Source organism: Anopheles coluzzii, chromosome 2 (genome assembly GCF_943734685.1).
Source record: "Anopheles coluzzii chromosome 2, AcolN3, whole genome shotgun sequence".
NCBI classification, from domain to species: Eukaryota; Metazoa; Arthropoda; class Insecta; order Diptera; family Culicidae; genus Anopheles; species Anopheles coluzzii.
In genome coordinates this window covers 98,377,787-98,396,505 of record NC_064670.1, presented here as the reverse complement: position 1 = coordinate 98,396,505, position 18,719 = coordinate 98,377,787, and the positions used below count along the sequence as shown (strand labels likewise).

The following is an 18,719-nucleotide window of genomic DNA, read 5'->3' as shown; positions in this document are numbered from 1 at the left end:
CGTAGTGGGTTGCGGTATGCTTGGGGCTTTGCAACGCTTTAGGCTGTACTATCCCGAGCCCAAGGACAGACGGCCAACCCACACACGGTCCGTTTGCTCGCTGTGGGTGAGCCGGGGGTTGGCTCTCGGTTTGGGATGAGCCAAAAATATTTTAAGAACGTGTCCGCTTGTGTCTTGTGTCGGTGCTCGGACTCGGCGAACACGGTCGTGGGTTCGGTTTTGTCCTTGATGCAAATTGAAAAACCGGACCGCAGGAGAACTATAACCACACACACCCATACACACGAGAGGGCAGGAGCACTCGTGTGGTTTTATGGGTGAAATTGGCCTCTAATCTTTAGATTACAAAATAGATGAAGTTTGTGACGGCCGCAATCATTTGTCGCCCGGCACTCCCCACGGTGTGGCGTGTAGAGTTGATCTCACGTTTGCACACTGGACAGGATGCAGGATTTCAGATGCATGGAATCTGAATCTGCACCGGGAAATTGATTTATTCATTGTAAGATCAGACTGTGACAAGATGATTTGGGTATGTGTTTTGTGCAAATGTTAGAAGATAAACAGAAACAGCAATAATATGCAAATGTATGTGCAGAGAGTTTGTGATCAGATTTCCAATTAAATCTTCTATTCCAAATTCAAAATACACGCTTCATCAAACAGAGTCCAAGGAGAAAGAAACAATCAACAAAATGAATTATTAAACTACTTCTCGGTGTAACTTTCCCTCCCCGGTTGTCGTTTCACGCCTGGAGTAACGGTAATTTCTCCGTTTCTCAATTAGTTATGCGTAACAAATCCACGATCGATTACATTAGCAACAAGACGACGAACCTTGCCAGCTAGCAGACGGTGTAGAAACTTCATCCCCAAACACAATTACACACGCGTGGCTTGGTGGTGAGATGGGTCTCCCCCCACTTTGTACACGCCAAAAACATTCCTTGGAAAGTTACCGGCACCGCAGTGGATGGTTAAGGCTTTGGCTCCGTTTGGTCCTGCAGGTAAGGGCCCCACACGAGTGGAATGTGTTAGGAAAAGTTTTATTCATAGGAAAACTCCTTCGGAATGGACAAGTGGAGTCGCACCTAGCGCTGTGGAGTGGGAAAAAAGATGTTCCTTCACGAAATAGAAGGGCGACAGACGCAAAAATTGGGACGTGGGAAATATGGTGGGCCGTTTTTGCTGCAAGAAAGATGGGTGAAAATATTTGCTTATCTAATTTACAGACGAAAGTTTGCTCGTTTTCCAGCCCGGTGAAGACACCTCGTGCTCGTCAAACACTGATACACGCAGGCACACATGCTCCACACATACGAACATTAGTTCCTCCCGGTAAGATGTCCTCTCGCTTGGAGTGTGCAAGCACGTGTGCGCTTCGCTCTTCATAGCCCTGCTGTAGCACGGGTCGGAAAGTGTCTTAATGTTTTTGGAGCAAGTTGTTCCACCGCCACTTGCAAACCTTCTTCTGGGCCATGTGTGTGACGATTGAAAGGTTCCATTTGGTACTGCGTCTGCTAGGTAAGGGTCGTGGGATTGTTATTTGAAAGGTGATAGTGGGAACCAGTCTACCGAGAGCTAGTAGATTTTTAATACAGCATAACGATCGCCACCGAGGCCAGTGCCAGACGCCAGTGCCAGCCAACACCCAGTGGGAAAATGAGGAAGGCGCAAAAGTTGGTCCCCTCTGCACTGGGCGACGGAGAAAGATCCGGGTAGCGGCCGCTCCAGTTTCCCTTTTGGTCGGTGTGAAACAGTGCGCAACATATGCAAATAACCCTTCCCTTTATGAGGTTCGGGTAAAGTGATATATTTCTTCTGCTAGATGTTTCCCCCTGTTTTCCGTGGGAAGCTTTCTTTGCGCAATCGATTCCTCCTGCAGAAGGTGGAAGGGGGGCTGCAGGCATGTGTGTATGCTTTTCTGCCCAACCCCATACCCAATCCGTTCCGATTCGGCCTTGTTCTGCTCCCTGCATCACCCAAACCCCAACCCAGTGGTGGGGGAACCGGTCGTAAAGGAGTGAAGAATAATTCAAAAACTTTTGCGAACGAAGTGGAAACTTTCCATTGAATGAGAAACTGGTAGCCGGAGGAGCGGCGATGTTAGAGACGGCGGTAGCAGTAAGGGCAGGTACAGTACTCGAGTAAAGTTTTGAGGAAGGACTTTTGGCACGTTGTGCTTTTGCTTTTGCAGTCTATAAATCATTGATACGATAAATCTTTATCAGACACTTGTCGGATTAGTTTACAAACATGACAATTTTCTTGGCCCTGCATATCGTTTCAAGGGGGCGAGACGCATTCGTGGAATCGCGACTGTGGGGGAAATGTGTTGAAGGATCGATTTATGGAGATGAAGGTGAGGGTCTGCGTAGTGTATGCTTTGTGTCTATTGCTGAATGATTTTAAGACCAAAGCGCGCACTGTAAGATGAATGTTATGCTTCCATGTAGTGAAGGATCTCTTATAGGACAAGCTCTCTTTTTATGGAACTAACCACTTTCTTACTAGTACACTAATTAGTCACAGATCTTCAAACCTTCAAATAACTGACGGTGATTGTGTCAAATGAGACGAAGATGTGTATCTTGTGTGCTATCAACTAGCTGATAGCATGTAACTTAGGTGAGTATTTTGCAAACAAAGCTGTATTGTTGCTTTAATCCTTCTAGCGATGATTTTGTTCCACAAAAGAACGGAGCTCCCTTGCAACTGCTCCGTCTTCATACGGCAACAAGCGTGTGCGTGTCTGTCTAGCCGCCCAGTGCCAAGCATCCGCAGCCATCCTCCGATGGAACGATCTTTGCACTCACCAGAAACGATTACGGATTACATGCAACGGTTGAATGAAGATATAAATCCATCAAGATAAACATTTAGATATTCCACACGACTGCCCTGGTCGCTGCCCGACTCCGGGTCCGGTCGGCGTGAAAGCTGAAAGTGGGACAAGATTCGGGGCTCGTGACTCGTGACCGTAAAACGGAAGTTCGTCCGGCTTCTTCTCCCTTACACCATAGGATAGGGCCACGGTTTAGCTAAAGTAAACCAACCTTCCAAAGAGAGGCTTGGTGCTGGTGTGCTGGCAACAATTTAATCACCCCTCGTACCGAACGAGACAGGTCGTTGAGATGCGGCGGAGTACGTATCAGAAGGTTACAAACGTGCTGCTGCTGCTGCTGCTGCTGCTGTGTCTATGTGCAATAAATCATACCAGGATTTACTTCCGATGGGTCCCGCATGCACAGGAATTTGTCCATCGATCGAGCTGGCCCCGGTTCCCAGCACTAGTTAGGGCACTGGCCGAAAGTGGTTCTTTTGTATTATCGGATACCATCGCACTACTAGCCTGGGTGAGCAATTATTTGCTTCGTAGAAGAGGTTCATTTAGCAAAGTTAGGTCTCTCGATCTCTCGCTTTCTCTCATGATAGCTCTTTGGAATTAAAGGTAAAGTTCCTTCGTATAGCAAACACACACGCTCAGCTCGCACAGAAGCATGTGCTCGGGGTTGACAATGGCTGATGGTATGTTTGAGTTTATCTTTCAAATAACAACTTCTAGCTAAGGTCTACAAAACGTTTTGAATTTGCTGATGAAGTTGCATAGCGTAAAATTCAGTAAAACGAACATAAATCCGACACAGTACGTGTTTTCATAAATGAAAAATGACCTGTAAATTAAAAAAAAAAATAGTCATCCATCATAAGGTTCATGTTGGTTCACCATTCGGCACATGTTCGATAAAATGATTTTTGATTTATTATGCAGCCGTCCCCCGTGAAGCATTCTTCATCTAGTGAAAATAATTCACCGGACAGCAAGTTCATGTTTATCTTCTTCTATTCTCACCATTCTGTATGTTTCAAATGAACCTTATCGAGGACGATGTCACTGTGAATTAGCAACCAAAGTAGCAAGGACATCTTTCTAACGCTAGACACCAATTTACGTCCAAGAAAGAGGCACCGATCTACGCACCAAATACGTAACAATTTCCCAGCAAACAATGCGCACTGCTCTGGAGAGTCAATCAAGCTAAACATTATCTTAAAATCACACCCATCAAGTGGGGTGTTGTTCCCTGTCTGTCGGCACAGTATGTTAACAGTTTTCTGCCCCGATGCGTACAACTCCCGATCCATACATATCCGATGAGAAAGCACAATGCCATCATCCATCCAACTCGGTCTCGCTCTCTCTCTCTCTCTGTCTCTCTGCCCAGGACCACCTTCACGAAAAAGCTCCAAACATGTGTAGGCAGACGGGCTATTGTCTTTTCGGTCTGGTTTCCTGCTGCTACTGGCTGGCCGGTTTTTGGTCTAGCATGGAAACCATAAATTCCGTTTTAATAGGTCGTAAAAGAACAATACCACAGCACAACCAGGTTCACACTCGAGCATGATAACGCAGTTCGTAATTTGTTTTTCGGCGATTAACTTCGAACCGATTTCCCCTGGGGAAGTGTGGGGTTGAAGAGAGCGTCACACACACACACCAGGACACCGGATGGTCGATTTGTGTTGCTTGTGCGTTTGGACTTTGGGGCTGGAAAATATGGAACACCACTGTCCACGAATCGGTAAGGTATTCTTCCAACCGAGTGGCGAGGAGACGAAGAAGCATGCAAAGGTCTTCTAATCCCGGGATTGAATTCTTCCGTGTTGCCAATGAGCAAGCGACCACACTGTGTGTGGGCACTGGAAATTGTCCGGACTTACTTCATCATCAATTCATCCCTCTGTTTCACCGGGTTGACCACACCTCAAAAGCTGGACCGGCGCACGGTCAGCACGCAAACCGCTGCTAAACCGGTGCACGGTGATTCGTCTTCATAAACATAATAAAGCAATTTTCCCAGAGTAAATCCACCTCATTCCCTCATTGTGCTGGGTGTGTGTGTGTGTGTGAGCGGTTTTTGCCTGTGTGCGCGTTGGGTATGGTGTTTGGGACCTATCCTTTTACCATCAACATTATCAACCGTAAGCGCGCGCACGTTCCCTCTAGGGAGACCGCGCGCTGGACGATTCATCTGGCCGCCATGTAAATGCAAGCCATTTTAATCTCTTCTACAGGCCTTCGCCTCATTTGTGTGTCCACTACGTGCTGGTCATTATGATGGAGGAACCGAAGAGCAGCAGCACAGGACGTCTCTTTGCGTAGCGACTTGCTTCCCAGTGTCATCTGAAATCTGTTTCAAAGCTCGAGCAATTCGTCATCTCCCGCACACCGGGTCTGGGAAGGGGAAAAGTCACCTGAGCGAATGCGAAACACACATAATGACGCGCGGGGAGCGGCAAAAAGGGACGGATCGTACCCTCGAAACGATGCGGTGTGGTGTGACAGTGGTACCTTATTTCCGTGTCTGTCGTGCGTCATGGCGACCTTTCTTCCGCAAACAAATCGCTTTCATAAATTACGATTCATAATCCAATTTTGTTAAAACCTTCACATGCGGTCGGTGGCCCAATGACTGGGACACTGTGTAGACGATTTCGGTTGAAGGAGGAAGCAAAGGGAAGACTTTTTGGGGCTCCTTTTTGTATGATAAATGTACAGGACGCTACTAGGTCTAAATATTAACATTCGCACAGACGTTTATGAGCTGTTGCTGTAAGAACGTTAAGAAGATTTAAAGGTTCTAGGAGCAAAACCTTACGCATTTAACAATATGGTTTCGGGGGTAGCTTTCAGGGGCTGCTGATGAAGATGAGCTCGGTCAGCAATGCTCCCCAACGGTCAGTGACAATTCCAATTAAAAAACTGCAGAGATAATTACGGCACCACGTACGCCCGGCTAGATAACGATGTTCAACACTGCACTCATAAATTGCATCTCTACATCGTGCGAAGTAAATTGGCTCTTGAAGTATTAAATACTGAATTCAGATCGTCCTCTCAGCTCCAGTAGACGTGTGTGCACTGCTCAACACAAATTGAGATTCTATCAACCAGTTTGCATTCGAGAGCAGTTGTTTGATGTCATGCCATGTCAGCACTTCAGGCACATAAGCACCCCCATTGGGCATCGCATCGCATTGCACAACGCATAACAGCTCTTGATGAGTTCGATTGCATACTGAGCTGCTTGAAGGGTTGGGGACTAAAGCAAGTTTGATTTATTTCCAAAAACTGTTTATATACGGTTCACTAACTCTGCTGCAGAAGAAGTTGTTAACTCGGCATGTGCAATCAAAACAAAGCTGTCGAGCTCAACGGAATTATGGCAAAACATTCCAAGCACGGTAGCACGGATCCCGAATATTCCAAGAACTATGTGGCAAATATGCAAACCATTTTCAATATTCCTTTGAATTATGGCCACAGCTGAAGCGCTTCTCGTGCATACAAAACCCGGTAAATGTTGAGAAACGTTCTTGCATTCTTCCTGGTATTGGTATTTTACTGTTGTATTGAATTTATGGAATAGATTTTGAGTTTAGTGAATTGCTTCATAGAATTAAATCGATTTTTCGTGGCAGCAATTGCAGCACAGTATTTCCAAACTGTCTCGAGTCACTAGCAAGAACTATAAAAGCTCACATGTCACTTCTTTTGTCTCGTTCAAATAATGGTTTTTACGGAAATGTGACTTTCGCAAAACCTACCTCCTGGGGCTACGATACTGGGAAACTCGTTGCTGATACGCCATCATCTTCACAAGCACCTTAGTCCGCACTGACCACAATCAACACAACACTTTCGTACAAACGCGCACAACAGTCACTTCCCTCTAGGAAGCCGTTCGCGTACAATCCGAACTATGCGTTAATCGCTGCCCTAAACTCGTTCACACGTTCGATCGAAGGGACTATCTATTCGCGAAATCGCGAACCACAACTCTTCCCCGGGTACGGAGCGGTGGCTTCTCAACCTAACTAAACGAACCGGGAACTGAAGACCGCGCGTGAAAAAAATCCACCCAGAAGCACCTCAGAAACACAATCTTTTGCGCCCAGTCGTGGTTGGGGATGTATGCGAGATGTGATTGGATGAACAAAAAATCACCAACATCCAGTGGTTTCACTCGCGAGCTCAGCGGCGGCTGCTGCTGCTTTATGTCCGGATCGTTGGATCGTTTCGCGGAAAATGCGATCGGCTTCGATAGACCGGGCCTGGGTTGGTCGATCTAAGCTAAACCGAGGTGTGAATCGGTTTGAGTGAGAACCCGTCAGACGGATTTACTCACCCATAATTTACCACACCCGCAATCGCATGTGTAGCAGTGCACAAGAAGGGGCGGGCTGTAAGATAGGAACTAAAGTCATTAGCAGCGTTGGTGTAGGTGGTGAGAGTGCATATGTACTAGAGCAAGAAACAAGCAAAAAACAGCTCTCTGTACGTCACATAACCATACGGGAGAGGGTCGAGTAGCAATCGGCGTACACTTGGCGTACAGTAGGGATGTAAGTGTGCAGGTTTTTAAAAATACACAACCCGCTCCTAGTGTGTCATCGCCGCTACTCGAGCAGAGCAGTGTCCTTAAATGTAGTTAGAGTTTCATTTGGAGGATGTTACTTTTAACGGTTAAAAAATGTCATCAAGCACACCGAACTAACGTCAACCGTCATCTGGACAGCTGATTTCAAGAGCACTGGTCGTGATGAACTCGCCCGACACCGCTTAGTCATTATTCGCGTAGAATATTCACGGGCACGGGGCTGATATTCTACGCCTCGCGGGAACCTGTCACACGGTGGGCACTATTTTGAAGCGCGCGGTCACTTCCACGCGCAGATATCCAATACGCCCGTGGTTCTAGAAAGCCGGAAAGGAGCCGCATCGGCTGAGTAATGTTTCCTTCCGTGCACGTATCGCCGCAAGCCGCGATACGGCTGCTACCGTTGTCGCTCTTGCTTTGCTGATATATTTTTAAACATATTCTTCCGAGCCGGTCTGTTTTCCTCTTTGGCATCATCCAACAAGGGGGCCGACAAGGGGTGATTGTTTGTTTGGCGTTCTAATAATAGTACCATGACTAATCGTTTCCCCCATTCATCTTCCAACGCGGTGTATGGCCGCGCGTTGCACATTGCACTTCTCCTTTTTGTACAACATGTTGTTATTTTTTGTAAACCTCGCTAGACACAAGTGGATTGGTTTTTGTTTGGTTTTTTTTTTCATTCGTTCGTTCGTTTCGGTATATCTCGTATCGCTGATTCATAGCGATGGCAGAAACCTCTGCCCCCATCGCCCCCACCCGGTTCGGTAAAGATAGGTCAGGTTGTTGTGCTCGCTGCTCGGTGTGACGAGACAGAGATGTGATGTGCAGTTTGTGTACGATAGAAAAAAAAGAAGAAAATAACATTAAGACATTGCTGCGGGGGATGATGTTATCTGTGCTGTGCAGTGATGATGCACAAGCATGAGCTTTACTCGCTATTATCGGTCGTTCGGTTCGTTGTGGGCTATGCGAGAGAGAGAGATGCGAAGAAAATAGAATGCCCTTAAGTGCATCGTTGCATCGCGGGGTAAAAGAGGGATTTAACAGGCGAGAGTAATAGCTGATAGTGGTGCAAGTAATGATGACTCAATATCAGTAATTTGTTCCACGAATATACTCTCTTTGGTATATGGATTTAAGCTAGCAATGGTTGTCAAGATTGCGGGAACAGTATCTTAAACAGGGATCTTAAACAGTATCAGATCAATCTATTAAGAACAATTGAATTCAGGAAATTCTATCAAATTGGATGGAATGGTTTAAATTTTTAATCAAACCTCCAAGGACTTTCTTCCCCATATCCGGTGAGTGGAGCAGCCGAAAGTGTTCCATCCTACCGCTCTCGGGAAGCTCTATTTCCGGTTCCACTTCTCCATCAGTCGGGGTAGTTTGAGCTGCAGCGGCACATTATGATTGATAGTACGTTTGACGAACCGGATCCATTATTGCAGAAGGAATGTTCTAGCAATTTCCTTGCCCAGAACGATAAACGATCCTGCATCGTGCTTCTATTCATTTTCTGTCAGCTTCCGTCATCCGAGAATCGTGAATGTGCTACCCCCGTTCCGAGCTATTCCGGAAATTAGAGATAGAACAGAGCTACTAGATAAATCATTTAGCAACCGAAATGATATTAAAGAAGGGACTGATTGTTTTTCTTTTATCGTGTAGAAACAACGGTATTGGGTTGTTGGAGCAATTCTTGAATTCTTTGTTGGGAGTTGAAGTACAAATCCTGTTAAAGATATATCCTTAAAGCTTGGAGTTTCTAGGGTACTACACACAGCGATGCGGAGTGTAATAGAATATCGACATCAAATTGAACCTGTTGTTTGCTTTTTCATCGTAAGTTTGATTTTTGTCATTATCTTTCGAGAACTCCCGTCCAAAACCAAAGCAAAACAAAAAAGTTCTCCATTGTAATGACCTACATAGAACTGTCGTTTTCTTTTTCTGCCAGTCGTCACTCAACCTCCCGTTTGTCAGAGGCACGCCAGAAGCATCAGCGGAAATCTCTAGCCAGAGAGGACAAGACATTATTGGCTTGGTGACTAATGATTAAATTTCCGTGTGCAACTTAATTAACCTTTCCCACGTTTACACCCGACCCCCACCCGACCTACCCAGGACTCGGGCTGGACACTGTTTCATCAAGATAGCGAGTGAGAAGAAGTCAAACGCACCCACACAGTGATAGGAAGAGAGAGAGAGAGAGAGAGAGAGAGAGAGAGAGAGAGAGAGAGAGAGAGAGAGAGAGAGAGAGAGAGAGAGAGAGTGGGTGGTAATGTTCACGTTGCAATTGGAAAGAATCTCTCGGAAGCGAGACGACCCCAAACCGACCTCACCCCTCGGGGCGGGTGACAGACTAACGATCGTCGTTCACATTTACACTTCCGGCCGATGCGGAGTCAGTCCGTGTCCGCACACCGGGCAATGTTTTGCATTAATGAGTCGCCCGCCTCTTCGCCCAGACAGAGCGGACCAAGGGGACGGTTACCCTCCGGCGCTGGCCATTAATCCTAATCAGGATGCCGTGCCGTGCAGGATCTTCCATACCCACACACACACACACACACACACACACACACACACACACACACACAGCGCTGGCTTCGGCAGACCCTCAGTGATTCATTTTCTTTTCATAAATTCCGTACCGGAGGCGAGGATTACTTCCATCGACCCCGGGCCGGGATCACAACACGTACCACGCCGCTCAACAGATCGGTTTGATTCTGACCTTCCAATACAGAGAGTGCGAAGGAGCAGGGCGAGACAAGGGTAAAAAAAGAACCGAAAATGTTCGCTCTCTCTCTCTCTCTCTCTCTCTCTCTCTCTTCCTTCAGCCGGGACTGGCTCGTCCGGAAACGGTGCTAATGATAGCCCGGCCGAGCAACTTCCGGGACCGATGCTTTCTTTGCTCGCCCGTGCCCACGGCCAAGTAATTGGGGCGCCAAAAGTCAGCAGGCCGGCTATTTGGATAAGAAGGTTCTAGAAAGCTGAAACACAGGTTCGGCTGCTGGCTACCGCTCAACAGGGGCGAGAAAAAATACGGCTCCATTCATCTCACGTTCAAATCTAATTAGCAAGAATGGAATTAATTGCAGCACTAATTAATTAGCATACATGAAATATTTCCCTTTTTTTCTCACACTTTCAAGCTCTCTTCGTTGCTCCTGGGGCATCTTTTCATCAACATCGAACGATGGGTGCACCGTTGCCGTGGTAGTAGTTCTGGGTGATTGGGCGCGTGGTTATCCAGACCGAAGGATGGGTCTTGCATCCCTGTTTGCGAGCGAGCGAATTGAATCAGTGTGCCGGGAAGACGCAAAAGCGCACTGTTAGCCCGAACGCCTGCCAGTCGTAACCGGCTGAGCGGTTCTGATCGATGTGTATACCACCGGTAGTATGTACATGGTGGAATAGTTTTTCGTTCGCCCGGCGTTCCGAGGTGTTACCGTTAGTGTCAGTTGACTTTATCCGTTTTCCTCCACCGGTTTCTGTGTGTCTGTGTGCAACTTCGTATGGGTTAAAGTCAGTAAGAGGAGGGTGACCGGACCCGGGTACAAGTGTTTACTTTCCCCGTGTTGTCCATTCGCTTGTCGAGCTTTTCCCTTCCTGCTGGCTTCAAGGCCAGTGGGGATGATAACACGCCGTTGATGGTGTAGAGGATGATGATGATGAGGAGGATGATGATGGTGCTTAAGTATGTAAACACAGCGCCGAGAAGTAAATGACAACACTGGTGAATTGGTGCTGTGATTAAGCCGTGAGTGTGTACGTGAGCGAAATCGTTCACTCGGGCACTTCACGGACGACTTCGAAGGCATGTCGAATTGGCATCGGTCGTTGGTGTCGTTTCCTAATCGAAATGGACCGACTGCGTGCGGAAAGGGAGGAAGAGAAAGGGGCTAATCTTGTTGCACGTCCCTGTCGAGCGGTGGACTAATCCTAGGCTACTTTCATCAGGCACATTACTGTCGTCTTGTTAGGGTAATTTGAGCTGCTCCTTGGGCTGTGCTACTTGTATTGGGTTGCGAAAAAAATGTTAATTACACTCGTGAGACGGCTTTTGTTGAGGTTTGTCATGGTTTTGATTGGACACATTTTGATATTATTTAATATTTTGAATTAATTGTATGGTTTGAAATCAACTGCTAGATGTATCTTGGATCGCGTATTTGATGCGAGCATTTAATTTAAATATACTTTAATTATTATTCTTTTATTTAAACCGAATTTCTTGAAAACCATTAACACATTTGCTTAAAACACTTTGTGTACTTATACTCTTACACCTCGTAAACTGGTTGCCGAAAGAATGAGCCTTTAGTTGAGAGGGTTTCCACCACCATCCACCAGCATAGTGCGACAAGCGCACCGACACCGAAACTTTACCGAAATAAAACTTTCCCATTGGCATACTACGAGCGCACGTACCGTGGAAAATCGGTGAAAAATTACACTCCTGCTCCTGCTCCAAACCTTCCCCGCGAGAGCCTGCTGAATTCTCCCTCTTCAGCACATAAACCATTCGCGAAACGTGAAATGCGAATTTCCCGACCCCGGTGGTTGGATTGGTTTTTGGTGGTTTTACTGGTTGGCTCGTTCTGTGTGTGAGTGTTTTTTTTTGTTTTCGCTCAGACCCACCCGTTGTTCCGTGATGATGGTTTTCCGACAAAAAACGAACTGTACCGTTTGTTGGGAACGGCTGGAAAATAACATAATCAACGTTATAGCCGTGCGGTTTGCGCCACATGAGCCATCGGGATCGAGTAAAAAATTGAAGGCGACCCAACGCGGGCAGGGCACGGGTCCCGGAGCAGTGGAACTCAGTCATCGTGGGATTGCTGGGAGCAGTGGAACAAGATGAGAGGAGATGGTTTTGGATGCTGGCTGGATCGGGATGGTTCGGTAAATTTAAAATTCTTTTACCCGAAAGAAAAATATTTACCGGACGTGATTTATATATTGTGCCGGTCAGCGCGGTAGAGCCTTTTTTCCCTCCGCCCCGTTTCATCCGCAGCTGGTTTGCCCTTGCTGCTGCAGAAGTCAGGTTAGAGAAGCATCGGAATGGAACAACAAAAATGTGTTGAGCTTCGGTTTGGTTGAGTGTGTATGGGCTTGTTTTTTTCCTTATATTTTCATCAAATAATAAAGTTCCGAGCAAGAAGCAAGCGCACGAAAGGGACGCATTGTAAGGCGACAGCGTTGAGCCCGCGCCGCGATACGTGTAATGGTTAGCACAAACAAAGGAAGGAACGCACAGTCCCACACTTACCCGACGGCCCCGTTCGACAGGAGCTTCAGTTCGCGGTCGAGCGTTTCCTGGATGTTCTTCTGCGAGTACAGATTGATCGGTGAGTTAAACTGCTTGTGCACCAGTCGGCGCTGCATCGCGGCCATCGTGGAGGTGGGTGAGGTGTCAAAAGTTGAGCTCAACGTTGCAATCAATCGGCGAAAACGTTTCGTTGAAACTCTGCTTCGTTTCAATTTGATTTGCGCTCAAATTAAACAAATTGGTGATTGAATTATGGCGCCCCACCGAGAACCGATCGATCCTGGTATGTCTTCTTGCCCAACCGGGGTGTGATGTCTTGGGGTAGTGTCGTGAGGCTCTACAGTGTGTAGTGAGAGTGAACATTGTGTAAAAAAACAACAACAGATGAATTTACTCCGTTAATTTAATTGCTTAAATTGCTCCATTTTGCTAATAACGAGCTAGATACTACACAAGCGTGCATTATTGAAATTATAATTAAAGTGTAAGAGTTTTAGATTAATTCAATTATTACACAGAAGAAAGAGGTAAAAGTTATAAGAAGGAATCATGAAATAATGCTTCAATAGTACTGTAACCTAACATATTAATTGGAAGTGTATTAGAGCAAGCTTCACCTTAAGCTCATCGAAAAAAAGAAGAAAAGAGAAGCTAAGAAAGGAGCTGAATGCAACTAAGCTAAAGTCATAAATAAGTAGATGAATAATGGCACAATGTTATAACCTTTGTTTTGTTTAGTAAAATACACAACCCATTTGCTCTCTCGCTCTTTCTCAAATCGAAAGCAAGATTTATGCGACCAAAGTTTCGACTGCCTTCTCGCGGCGACTGACGAAGGTGAAGATTGGCCGGGATGATTTAATTGGAATTTCAATTCCGACAATTCGTCTGCTTTGCCCGCAGCAAACCGTAAAACTGGTTGCCTAAGTGTATGTGTGTGTGGGTGTGTGAGTGTGTGGGGTACCGCATGTGCATTCACCGCACGAGTTGTGATTTCTTCATGATCAAAAGTTCACGTATGAAAACGTAATGCTTTCCCCCCCCCCCCCCCCCCAAAACAAGCGGGATTGATTGAACGTGATAGCCAAATCAATCAGAAGAAAACCCATTTGCTACCACCGGCGCCGGGCTAGGTACCTACGTGTTGGAAAGGATTGATGTTGGCGGAGGAGCAGATTTTGAAACGAGATATATGGTTCGAAATGATTTGAATGTGAAACAGGTTTCATGGTTGCCGGAAACAGCAGCCGTGTTGATGATGAGCAAGCGAAGAAGATACTAAGCGAACTGCAAAGGGGGTTATTCGGTTACGTATAGAATTTGACGTGTTATACTAAGCGCACAAAAGATATGTTAGTGCACCGATACATACACACACATGTATGCACATAGAAATACAGTTGGAGCAGTGAGTAGCATGTATGCATATGCTTTACGCTTCCCCACCCGTGAACTGACCGACTGGAAGAAACAATGGTGAAAAGTATGAAGGCGACGGTGTAGCTTACGAGCAGGAGGGGCGGCAGGATCGTGAAGCTAGGAGGAGCGAAACAGGAATGAATGAAATTAAATTTCAAAATTAATTAAATGCATTATGAATCATGGCGGCGCGGTCTAGCTTTGCGCTTGCTCGGCGTGCCAAACGGTGGTGGTGACCGAAATCCGGATGTTTGAAAGGATGCGGCGGTTAGTTAGTTGCGTAGGGAAGGTTGGGAAGGTGATACGATTATGTATCCCTCCTACCACCAGCCCTTATTTCATCTCGCCAACATGTTGGCAAGCGTCGGAAAATTTATGTGTGGGAAAGATTTGCTTTCGACAGGAGGAGGTAGCTCGATATTGAGGCTATGGGTGGAATATTTACCGTACGTCTCGTTTCACCACCATCATTGCCAAACCATGGTCAAACAAATATTGAACCTGAAGGTGCGGCGGCCAACAGCCAAACGATTGATGCTTTCGGTGGAAGAGGTCAAAAGGGTACAGCGAACGGACGAAATCATCGACCCAGGCAGGGAAAGTACAGCTGCGCAAGTAGTCGCGGAAAATAGCAAACCACAATCCGGATGTAGCGCTTGTAGCGGGTGCAGAATGGAATGCAAAATATGAGAAAACATCATCCAACCCGGCATCCAACCACGGGGGGATGGGAGCCATTGTATTATGTTCCACCTTGGCCGTGTACCTCGCGTCTACAAAGCCTGCCGTTAGTCTGCTTTCCCGCTGACCCAAAATCTCCCAACTTGTGCAGGTGCAGGATGAAATGATGAAAGTGTTTTTGGGGGATATGCAACTGAAGGTGTTTTCGGCTAAAGATTTTCTAATTAAAACTTCTTTCTGTACGGCGAGCGGGGATGTGTTGACTTTCCATCAAAAAAGGGAAAATATTGGCATTGATACGGGTGATGGGCTTCGGGGTATTTTTCTGCTGTGTGTGATGTGCTAGTGAAAAATAAATGTACACCGTGCAGCTACGTGTGCTAGTGATGTACAACTATTTGGATTGCGTTCCATGAATTGACGTTCGAAAACAATGCTCCTGTTTCTGGGAAGACAAATGTATTGGGAAAAGCATTTCATAGTTTTTGGAAAACCATTTTCGTGTCGTTTTGACTAAAACATCCACATCCATTAGGCACAGCTTTACGAGGAATGAATAACTGTTTTTAGAAACGCCTAAAGGTATGCATTTTAAGCTCTAGCGCCTGAAACTCTGCAATGCGCAGTACAAAATGGTATGCTTTTGTACCGAAATGAGAAGAAGGGAGATTTTGAATGCCAAACTGTACAATTTTAGAAGCTTTGTGGCTCAAGCAACTGTTAAAATTCTCAGAAAAAATACCATAGCTTGTGTTTCAGCGGTTTCAACAGAAACTATATAAAATTTATTTCAGACAGAAATTGAAACAAAATGAAACGATTCAAAATTTATTTCAAAATATTTCACTTGCACAATGCACAAAATCCACGTTATGTTAGTAACGCCAGCAAAACGGACCAATGCACTATCGCATACAGTTTTAATTAAATCGTTTTGATTCATTTCAGTTCTCCTCATCACCCTTAGGCAAAAAAAGAAAAGAAATGGCACCGATTTATCCCTTTAGCATATCCCAGTTATCGTTCCGCAGTGAAAAGCACTGACCGAGCGGCACGCACCGGTACCAGTTGGAGTACGGGCACACAATGGGAGAGAAAAATTATTTATTTAGAAAATTGATTATCAATTACAATTACACGGTCGAGGAATTGCACCGACCGAGCTGCTCCATTGCAGCAGCAGCAGCAGCAGTCGCATGCCGGGAGGGTGGAGATAGCTTCACTCATACGATGCGTGATGCGCACACAGCAGTACGGCCGAGCCTGTAGCAACCGACCGTACTGTGCCGGCATGTACGCTCGGAGCCCTCGGCAACACTGCATCGATTGGGACATGGAAGATAATAAATTTCGACGGCTCCAGCCGTGCTGCTGCTGCTGGATTCCGACCATACCGGGGGTCAGCGTAGATGTCCGGTGGCTTTATTTTACAGTCGAATAAGACCGTGCGGCCCATCATCCCTATTCCCAGGGTTGAGTGTTGGGAATTTATTGTGAAAAGGGGTTTTGAGAAGAGCACATTGCACATCCACCGTTGCAGGGGCCGGAACTACATCCAGACAACACAACTCACACGCTCGACTGGAACATTGGTTTTCCGATTTCGAAATGCAAGCGTGGCGGTTTGGTGCTACCCGGTGCCGGGCGGGAAAGGGTGCACGAACCTACTGGCACAGGTTTTCGTACGAATCACCATCATCATCATCATTGGAGACCGTTCCAGCTACCGGATATCCTGATTTTCTCCATCAACATTTCCACGGTCAGCGTTCGCTTAGGGTTGAATCGAAATCGCCCGGCTGGATCTCCGATTTCCGATGATCACTTACCTCCGCAGGCCTTTATCTTCCGTTTTTTTGTTGTTGTTGGTGCGTACATGCATGTGTGCCTGTGTGAATATTTCAACGTGGTTTGGTGCGTGCATGAGCGCTTAGTATTTGCACTCTGCTCGAATTCCACCCATTTTAAGCACGCTTCGCTGCAGATGAATTTAGAATGAAATAAAATCACAATGCGGGAGATAAGTCGTGCACACAGGTGCTGTCCGGCTCGATGATTCTATCAAATCTGTCCGTAATATAGGGCGAGCTAAGGGAGAGGCGGCTCCTTTTGTTACTGCCTTGTACCCTCTCCGGACGCATGGGTTGGCATCTTTACCGTTTTGTCAAGCGCCCCTGTTTCAATTCGCCCATCCCGCAACAAGATGACGACAGTGACGCTTCGCACGGGTTAAGCTTTCTTCCGCTTGAGAGCATCCTTTTTCACGCCACCGCCTCTGCGGTGCGCTTCTGGCTAAATGCTCTCCCCTCATACCCCGCTCATACCTTGATACATGCTCGCCCCCTGAACAAGGCCCCCGATTCGACGGACGTCCAGAGCATGATTTATGCAACAAAAGGTGTACACCGGTGGAACAAATTTGGAAATTTCGAAATTCGATTAATTGGGTCGCTGATTGCATTTTCTCGTCAACGTGCGCCAGGTGCGTGCACTTATCTGTGTGTGTGCCTTTGTATGTGCATATGCTTGGCAGTGTGTGTGTGTGTGTGACGGTGTGTGTTTGATAGAAATTTGCATTTTCGGTGGCCCGGATGCCGCGCGATCCATTCACGCCGTGCATTAGATGCATTAGCCCGAACTTAGGTGACCCGTTTGGGGAGTTGGCATTTCGGGCCGATTCATTTGTAAAGAGCTGTGCACCGAACCGGAATCATTACTGTGTGCGGGTTTTTGATAATCTGATGGCAAAGTGAGCCCTGCTGATGAGGTCTTGCGGGAGGTTGGCGGGAGAGGAGGAGAAAGCCACCAGCAGAGCCAGTGGGAGTTTTGGGTTTGTAATAATGGGGACATGTAATAATGTGCTTCGATGCGAAGTGGAAGGAGATTGAGTTTGTTGAATAAATTGGACCGTTAGTTTTGACTTGTTGGATTGATGCAGCATTGATTGATTGCAATTGGAATGAGTGATTACGTAAATAAATGACAAGAAAATTGATTTTTCGTCGTTGTGGTTTGAAAAAATCCAATTCATTTTGTTCCATTTTATGCAAGTTTTTTGCTTTTCTGAATTATTGTATCAGCTAGATTATTAAGGCAAGTTTTAGAATACTACTTAATTTGGCCCGGCCCGAATGAGTTTCCTCTAAGTAATCTATCAAAAAAGGCCAAAATTCGCATATCCAACTGAGTGAAAACTCGACCTCGTCCTGGCTTGGGTAGACGACAGTCTTAATATAGTTTTTAGTCAATATTTTTAGCCCTCGTATTTATACATTTTTACGGTCCAATTATGTAAGAAATCATTATTATAGATGTGATTCTTACAACTAATACGAAAACAGCTTCAAAACTAAATTCCATGTATATTATACACAGTTTTTGAGGTATCTTTGTTTACCAACACTAAAGTAGTACAATACAACGATTTTAGGAAACATACCACCATTATAGGTACAACGAAGTCGTCACAAAAATATGCTTTTTGTCGTAAATTTGTGGTTTTTTAAGGTAAAAATGGTTGTGATTGCGAAGATGAAACATATTCCAATGGCTATGTGTTTAAATGTTAATAAATGTACCTCCCTGACACTTTAAATTTATTAAAGCACATTTGTACCCCTACAAATTGCCCAACTATTGATACATGTAGCCTACCGGTACTGAAATTGTATATATATACCGGAATAATGCCTCCAAAAGCCTACCGGTCTTGGAATTGATCCCGAACACACGCCAAAACTTACACTGAACCCATAACAGTCCTGGAACTGACCTAATGCTACTTGAATCTGACTCACTAAAGGAACCATTTAGTCCAGTTTTCCTATTTTTATTTCTTGTTGCATCGAGGAATCCCGCGGTACTACCGTCAACTCGGACATCTTAACAACATG

The 18,719-nt window shown here is 45.9% G+C and overlaps 2 protein-coding genes across 9 annotated transcripts in view; one reads left to right on the top strand and one right to left on the bottom strand.

Annotated features, from left to right (window-relative positions):
- The window catches only part of LOC120947541 (alpha-tubulin N-acetyltransferase), a 600,156-nt gene that overhangs the window by 555,763 nt on the left and 25,674 nt on the right, over window positions 1–18,719 (top strand). The window lies entirely within an intron of this gene.
- The window catches only part of LOC120947348 (GATA zinc finger domain-containing protein 10), a 103,984-nt gene that overhangs the window by 82,165 nt on the left and 3,100 nt on the right, over window positions 1–18,719 (bottom strand). For 5 of the 8 annotated variants that reach the window (XM_049607276.1, XM_049607281.1, XM_040362585.2 and 2 more), the window contains exon 3: window positions 12,727–13,063. In XM_049607276.1, the coding sequence (XP_049463233.1) occupies window positions 12,727–12,851 (125 nt within the window). In that variant the 5' untranslated portion in view covers window positions 12,852–13,063. Of the gene's footprint in view, window positions 1–6,609; window positions 9,009–12,726; window positions 13,064–14,184; window positions 14,283–18,719 lie in introns of those variants that run through there. The other 3 variants (XM_049607278.1, XM_049607280.1, XM_049607279.1) reach the window with 3 other exon arrangements.